The sequence below is a fragment of the Sorex araneus genome, chromosome 3, assembly GCF_027595985.1.
Source record: "Sorex araneus isolate mSorAra2 chromosome 3, mSorAra2.pri, whole genome shotgun sequence".
In the NCBI taxonomy this organism is placed as follows: domain Eukaryota; kingdom Metazoa; phylum Chordata; class Mammalia; order Eulipotyphla; family Soricidae; genus Sorex; species Sorex araneus.
In genome coordinates, this window is record NC_073304.1 from 3507046 (window position 1) to 3514656 (window position 7611).

General features: G+C 64.9%; 1 protein-coding gene across 4 annotated transcripts in view; it reads left to right on the top strand.

Moving 5' to 3' along the window:
- Positions 1-6238, top strand: part of BCL11B (BCL11 transcription factor B) — an 85245-nt gene extending 79007 nt beyond the window's left edge. Inside the window, exon 4 of one of the 4 annotated variants that reach the window (XM_055130909.1) lies at positions 3352-6238. In XM_055130909.1, the coding sequence (XP_054986884.1) occupies positions 3352-5453 (2102 nt within the window). In that variant the 3' untranslated portion in view covers positions 5454-6238. The remainder of the gene's footprint in view (positions 1-3351) is intronic. The other 3 variants (XM_055130912.1, XM_055130910.1, XM_055130913.1) reach the window with 3 other exon arrangements.
- Positions 6239-7611: the final 1373 nt, after the last annotated feature.

Genomic DNA, 7611 nt, shown 5'->3' on the forward strand with positions numbered 1-7611 from the left:
ACACGTGGCTGGGAGAGTCCCCTATGCACTTCGCTGGCCAGGGCGGCGGGGCCAGTGGAGGGGACGCAGGATGGGGACGCGGTGTGTGTGCCCGACACCCCCGCGGAGCTGCCCACTCCGGGAAGGCCTCCCTGCTGCTTTCCGCGTGGACACTTCCAGGGGTGCTGGGACAGCGACGCCAGAGAAGCCAGTGACACCCCGACGTCTCCTGGCGCTGGTCTTAGTTTAAAACGCATTTTTGTGGGGCCCAGGGCTCACCCAGCAGTGCTCGGGGCTGGCTGCTGACTCGACTCAGAGATCACTCCTGGCAGAGCTCGGGGGTTGGAACCTAGGGGGCTGGAACCTCGGGCGGGCTCGCGCCAGGCCAGCGCCTTCTCCGCTGTCCTCCCGGCCCGGGAATTCCTGTCTTCCTCCCCGTCTCCTCTCCTCGTGTGTCCTCACGGAGACTCAGGACCCGCCCCTGGGCTCCTGGCCGTCCTGGGTGTCCCGAGTTCCAGCCAGGGTGTTTCGGACGGCGCCTTCCTGGGACGCTGCCACAGGCTGTGGCCTGGGGACATCTTGGACCTTCGGCTGAGCCCAGAGAGTCGGACAGCCGTCACCTTGGGGCGCTGAGTTCCGGTCTCTCAGTGTTGCTTTGGGTCCTACCCGGTGATGCCCAGGGTCACTCCTGGCTCTGCGCTCAGGGGTCACTCCTGGCAGTGCCCGGGGGACCCTGTGGGGTGTTGGGGACTGAGCCCGTGCAAGGCAGGCGCCCGCCCCTCTATCCTGCCTCCCCGAGGCCCCTAAGGGTGCGGCGCCCCTGCCCGCTCTGGGTGCAAGACGAAAGCAGACCTCACGGGGGGTCAGGGTCGCCGGGGGCTGTGGTAGAGACGGGCCCCTCGGGAAGGTGCGGGGGAGACAGAGGGGGCTGGGGGGCACGGGTGCCAGGCCCTGCGCTGTGTCGGGGGGCGGGCAACAGCCCATCCATTCCGGGAGTTTCAGCGGGGGTGGCGGAGGCAGGAGGCAGGGCCCCCCCGCGCCCTCGGGCCCTGTCAACGGCAGCCTCAGGGGAGACTCGGAGCCTCCACCGCGTCTGATTTGCCTCTGATTTGCCTGTGACACCACAGCCACGTGCCGCTGTGGACACAGGCCGCTCAGGCCTGGACGGCAGCCCACCCCCCTTCCCGAGCTGGCACAGGGGGTCCCGTGGGGGTCTGCAGAGCAGGCTCGGGGGGAGGACGTGGGGAGCAGCACGTGTCCCCGGGGGGAGGCCTGCACCGCGCTCCTGCCTCCCTGGTCAGACTCGCAAGCCAGAAGTGCTCTGGTGCTCGCTCCCCCTCTCCCCTCCCTCTCTCCCTGTTCCTCTCTCCCTCTCTCTCCCTCTGCCTCTCTCTCCCTTTCTCCCTCTCTCCCTCCTCTCCCTCTCTCCCTGTTCCTCTCCCTCTCTATCCCTCTCTGCCTCTCTCTCTCCCTCTCTCCCTCGTCTCCCTCCTCTCCCTGTTCCCCCCACTCTCTCTCTCTCCTTCTCTCCCCCCTCCCCCTCTCCCTCCTCTGTGGGGGCCACACCCAGCACTGGGGGGGGGCGGGGGCTGCTCCTGGCTGTGCCAGGGACTGACGCTGGCTCCCACCTTCCGAGCACGCCCTGCCCAGCCCTTTATCTTTACATGGTCTGTGTGCGGGCGGGCAGCCTGGCATGCGGGCGGCCCTGAGCTCGGCCCCCGCACCGCCTGGTTCCCGAAGGCAGCTGGGTGCAGCCTGCTGGCTCCTGAGCACTGAGGCAGGAGCAGCCCTTTCACGGAACCCCAGCACCCAGCTGACAGGCCCCCATGGCCGAGACCCCCAGGCGCCTGAGGACCCCCGGGAGAGCCCCCGGGGTGCTGGTGTTTGGCACTTGTGGTTGGCAGGAATCCCCGATGGGACTGAGGAGGTGCCGGGGCCCCAGGAGTCAGGGTCGGGGTCACCTCGGGTGCCCTCGCTGCGAGAACGGGAGCTGCTGGCTCGAGGGGGCAGAGGCCAGGGAGCAGCTCAGCCCGCCCGCTCACAGGACAGCTCTCTCGTGGGCACACGCATGCATGCACACACACGTACACACGTGCACGTGCACGTGAAGGCAGTCGCGTGGCGTGTGTTCCGCTGTGGGGCCCCGCGGACCTGACCAAGGTGGCCGCAGACACGGAGTGAGAGCCAGAGGCCCCAGGCCACCCCGAACACACCGCTGGGCTCCACGACCAAACTCCCGCATGGCCACAGGCCGTCGCACTGGGCTTCCGGGTGGCGGGATGGACACGAGCTTCCTTGGGGCGGGAGAGTCGCTCCGGCCCTCGGCCTGCCGCGGCCACTCTGGCTCCGTTCCCGGGGCACGGCTGGTCCCCCGGGAGCTAACCCGCACAGAGCCAGGAGTAGCCCCCAGTGCTGGCGGGTGGGACCCCCAACCAGATCCCCCCAAGATGGCCGCTTCAGGGAGGCGAGAGCTGGCACCCCTCCCCGAGGCACCTGCGCAGGCCCTGGGCTCGAGGTGCTGGGCCTGGCGGAGAGGCCCGCGGGTGCTCGGGACAGCTGACTGGCGCTGTGCGGGTCTCCCCTTTGGGCGGGGCCGGCCTGGGTGTCCCCTGCACATGCATCCTTCTGGGCGGTGCCAGGCCTGTGCCCGCACAGGGGTCGGGCATCTGGGCAGTGCCAGGCCTGTGCCCAAGGGGTGTGTCCTCCATTCGGCAGGGCCAATCCGATGCCTCCGTGGGGGCTCGTCCTTCTTTGGGCGGGGCCAGCCCGGTATCCCCAGCACGTGCGTCCCTCTGGGCGGGGCCATCCCGGTGCCCCCCGTGGGGGTGTGTCCCCCTTTGGGCGGGGCCATCCCGGTGACCCCCGTAGGGGTGTGTCCCCCTTTGGGCGGGGCCGGCCCAGTGTCCCCTGAGCGCGTGTCCCTCTGGGCAGTGCCAGGCCTGTGCCCTGCACGTGGGTGGGACCTCTGGGCAGTGCCAGGCCTGTGCCCAAGGGGTGTGTGCTCCATTCGGCAGGGCCAATCCGATGCCTCCGTGGGGGCGCGTCCTTCTTTGGGCGGGGCCAGCCCTGTATCCCCAGCACGTGTGTCCCACTGGGCGGGGCCGGCCCAGTGTCCCCTGAGCGCGCGTCCCTCTGGGCAGTGCCAGGCCTGTGCCCCCATGGGGGTGTGTCCTCCTTTGGGCGGGGCCATCCCGGTGCCCCCCGTGGGGGTGTGTCCCCGTTTGCGCGGGGCCGGCCCAGCGTCCCCTGGGCGCGCGTCCCTCTGGGCGGTGCCAGGCCTGCGCCCTGCACCGGGGCCAGCCCCCCCACCCCCCGCGTGGCCCGCGCCCCGGCCGCGCGCTGACGCCGCCCCCTCTCTCCCTGTGTCCGCAGGTAAAGACGAGCCTTCCAGCTACATTTGCACGACATGCAAGCAGCCCTTCACCAGCGCGTGGTTCCTGCTGCAGCACGCGCAGAACACGCACGGTTTCCGCATCTACCTGGAGCCGGGCCCGGCCAGCAGCTCGCTCACGCCGCGGCTGACCATCCCGCCGCCGCTGGGGCCCGAGGCCGTGGCGCAGTCCCCGCTCATGAATTTCCTGGGCGACAGCAACCCCTTCAACCTGCTGCGCATGACGGGGCCGCTGCTGCGGGACCACCCGGGCTTCGGCGAGGGCCGCCTGCCCGGCACGCCGCCCCTCTTCAGCCCGCCGCCGCGCCACCACCTGGACCCGCACCGCCTCAGTGCCGAGGAGATGGGGCTCGTCGCCCAGCACCCCAGTGCCTTCGACCGAGTCATGCGCCTCAACCCCATGGCCATCGACTCGCCCGCCATGGACTTCTCGCGGCGGCTCCGCGAGCTGGCGGGCAACAGCTCGACGCCGCCGCCCGTGTCCCCGGGCCGCGGCAACCCTATGCACCGGCTCCTGAACCCCTTCCAGCCCGGCCCCAAGTCCCCGTTCCTGAGCACGCCGCCCCTGCCGCCGCTGCCCCCGGGGGGCACGCCGCCGCCGCAGCCGCCCGCCAAGAGCAAGTCGTGCGAGTTCTGCGGCAAGACCTTCAAGTTCCAGAGCAATCTCATCGTGCACCGGCGCAGCCACACGGGCGAGAAGCCCTACAAGTGCCAGCTGTGCGACCACGCGTGCTCGCAGGCGAGCAAGCTCAAGCGCCACATGAAGACGCACATGCACAAGGCGGGCTCGCTGGCCGGGCGCTCCGACGACGGGCTGTCGGCCGCCAGCTCCCCCGAGCCGGGCACCAGCGAGCTGGCGGGCGACGCGCTCAAGGCGGCCGACGGCGACTTCCGGCACCACGAGAGCGACCCGTCGCTGGGCCCCGAGCCCGAGGACGACGAGGAGGAGGAGGAGGAGGAGGAGGAGGAGCTGCTGCTGGAGAACGAGAGCCGGCCCGAGTCCAGCTTCAGCATGGACTCGGAGCTGAGCCGCAACCGCGAGAACGGCGGCGGCGGCGTGGTGGGCGGCGGCGTGGTGGTGGCGGGCGCGGCGGGCGCCGTGGGCGCGGTGGGCGCGGTGGGCGCCAAGGCGCTGGCCGACGAGAAGGCGCTGGTGCTGGGCAAGGTCATGGAGAACGTGGGCCTGGGCGCGCTGCCGCCCTACGGGGAGCTGCTGGCCGACAAGCAGAAGCGCGGCGCCTTCCTGAAGCGCGCGCCGGGCGGCGGCGGCGGCGGCGCGGACCCGGGCGCCGACGACGACGACGACGCGGGCGGCTGCGGGGACGCGGGCCCCGGCGTGGTGGTGGGCGCCGTCAACGGGCGCGGCGGCGGCTTCGCGCCCGCCGAGCCCTTCCCGGGGCTGTTCCCGCGCAAGCCCGCGCCGCTGCCCAGCCCGGGGCTCAACAGCGCGGCCAAGCGCATCAAGGTGGAGAAGGACCTGGAGCTGCCGCCCGCCGCGCTCATCCCGTCCGAGAACGTGTACTCGCAGTGGCTGGTGGGCTACGCCGCGTCGCGCCACTTCATGAAGGACCCCTTCCTGGGCTTCACGGACGCGCGCCAGTCGCCCTTCGCCACCTCGTCCGAGCACTCGTCCGAGAACGGCAGCCTGCGCTTCTCCACGCCGCCCGGCGACCTGCTGGACGGCGGGCTGTCGGGGCGCAGCGGCACGGCCAGCGGGGGCAGCACGCCGCACCTGGGCGGCCCCGGGCCCGGCCGGCCCAGCTCCAAGGAGGGCCGGCGCAGCGACACGTGCGAGTACTGCGGCAAGGTCTTCAAGAACTGCAGCAACCTGACGGTGCACCGGCGGAGCCACACCGGCGAGCGGCCTTACAAGTGCGAGCTGTGCAACTACGCGTGCGCGCAGAGCAGCAAGCTCACGCGCCACATGAAGACGCACGGGCAGATCGGCAAGGAGGTGTACCGCTGCGACATCTGCCAGATGCCCTTCAGCGTCTACAGCACCCTGGAGAAACATATGAAAAAGTGGCACGGGGAGCACTTGCTGACTAACGACGTGAAAATCGAGCAGGCCGACCGCAGCTAAGCGGGGGACGCGCGCGCGCGTGCGTGTGCGTGCGTGTGTGTGCGTGTGTGTGTGTGTACGCACGCGCGTGTGCGTGCGTGCGTGCGTGCGTGCGAGCGTGCGCACGGGTCGGGCGCCCCATCCCTGTACAGAGGTGGAACGTTCTCTCGGTTCTCTTGCCAGCTGGGAGAATGCTGACCTGATACTTACTTGCCTCCTCCTCCTCCCCATCCTCCTCCTCCCCATCCTTCCCCTCCTCCCCGTCCTCGTCCCCCCCATCCATGTCACCGCCACTTAGCACCCCACGTGTCCCTGACGCCCAAGGGAGGCGGCCCTCCAACCTGACCTGTGTCTGCGAAGTTTCTATGGAAACCCGAGGGTGGATTAAGGCAGTAAAAAAAAAAATATTGTGGAGCCTTTTAACTGTGCAATAATTTCTGTATTTATTGGGTTTTGTAATTTTTTTTTTTTGGTTTGGCATGTGCAGGTACATTTTCTTCTTTCTGTTAAAATTCTTTTAAAAGATTTTGTTGGGTAGCCATCCCTTTATTATTATGATGATGATTTTTTTGAAACCCGGTAGTAACCTGAGCAATGACTCGCAAGCGATGTAGAGGGGACGCGTATCTTTTTAAATTATAATTTCGGGGTGGGGGGGAGGGTGCTGCTTTTTTGAAATTTAAGCTAAGCATGTGTAATTTCTTGTGAAGAAGCCAACACTTAAATGACTTTTAAAGTTGTTTACTTTTATATTCTTTATAATTTTTCTTTCTTTTTTTTTCTTCTTTTTTTTTTTTTTTGGTCCTGAAATAAAAAGTGGCATGTTTTTGGTTTTTTTTTTTTTTTTTGGGTTTTGTCTTTGGTTTTTCGGGGGAGGGTGGGGGTTGAGGGGTGGATGTACAGCGGATTACAATCTTTAAAGTTGTAGCACTTTGTTTCAGAATCGGAATGGAGATGTAGCACTGATAAAGTCCGGAGTGTTAGAGGCCTTTCTGTGTTGATTTCAACCTTTTCCATTAGCTAAGTAAAGCTTGGGGGGGCCCGCGGGGGGGGGGACAAGTGGCCCCTGGAAAACTCAGCACTGCCAGACAAACAGGAGTTTTAGGGGGCTGCCCCGGGCTGGCCGAGAGCGGCTTCCCTGCATGTTCCCAGTGGGTGGCTAAGCCTGTCCCCAGGAGGTGGGGGGCCCTCCCGGGTGCCCCGTGCTGGGGGGTGCGCTGCTCCCTGCTCTGGGCTGGGGGTCCTGCTCCTCCCTCTGGCTCACCCGCCACCCAGCTCCCGAGCTGATCCCACGGGTGATCACCGGGTGGCTTCCCAGGCAGACGGGTGCCCCTAGAGGGGCGGGCGGAGCAGCCTTGTCCCCCCCCCCACGCCAGCACACTGGTGACATTCTCCAACGGAGAGGCTGCCGGGGGGGCCCCCGAGACCGTGTCCCCTCTCCCTGGAACATCCGGGGACCATTCCATCCCACCACGACCAGCGCTACTCCCCGTCTTTGTTCTGTCCCGTTAGGTTGGAAGGTTCCCGATCAGTGACCTGTTGAGATTAGACATTTGACTTCTGTTGACGGCACTTTAATGCTTTTGTTTGCATTTAAATGAAATGGCTTCTAAACAAGAAATTGCAACATCTTCTTCTCTTTGGCCCCAGAGCTGGGTTTGACTGTATCGGACGTGGAGATTGAGTGTCAGTGTTGCTAAGCGTGGCATTCACAATACTGGCACTATAAAGAACAAACTAAAATCATAATTTATTGGACAGTTTTTTTCTACTGCCATTCAATTTGATGTGAGTGCCTTGAAACTAATCTTCCTATTCCAGTCTCTTGAGACGAATGCAAAACTTTTTCTTTTTCTTTTCCTTTTTATTTGGGGGGGTGGGTGGGTGGTTGGAAATGAAAAGACTCTAACAAAAAATGTTAAACGAGAAAAGTACATTCTTTAGAAACAAAGCCACATTTCCTTTAAATTTTTAATATCCTGGTTGAAGATAGAGGACGTGAAAATGCCATAGAGCCGATCAAATGCGAGCTAAAACGCCACACAGCCGGCCCCTTCGTTACTGAATCGCCCTCAACCCCTGTGACAGGGGGACCAACACTGCTTAGAGGTGGATTGAAGGTGATTTACTGCTGAATTAAAACTCAAGTGACACAAGGGACAAGTTGAAATGGTGGAAT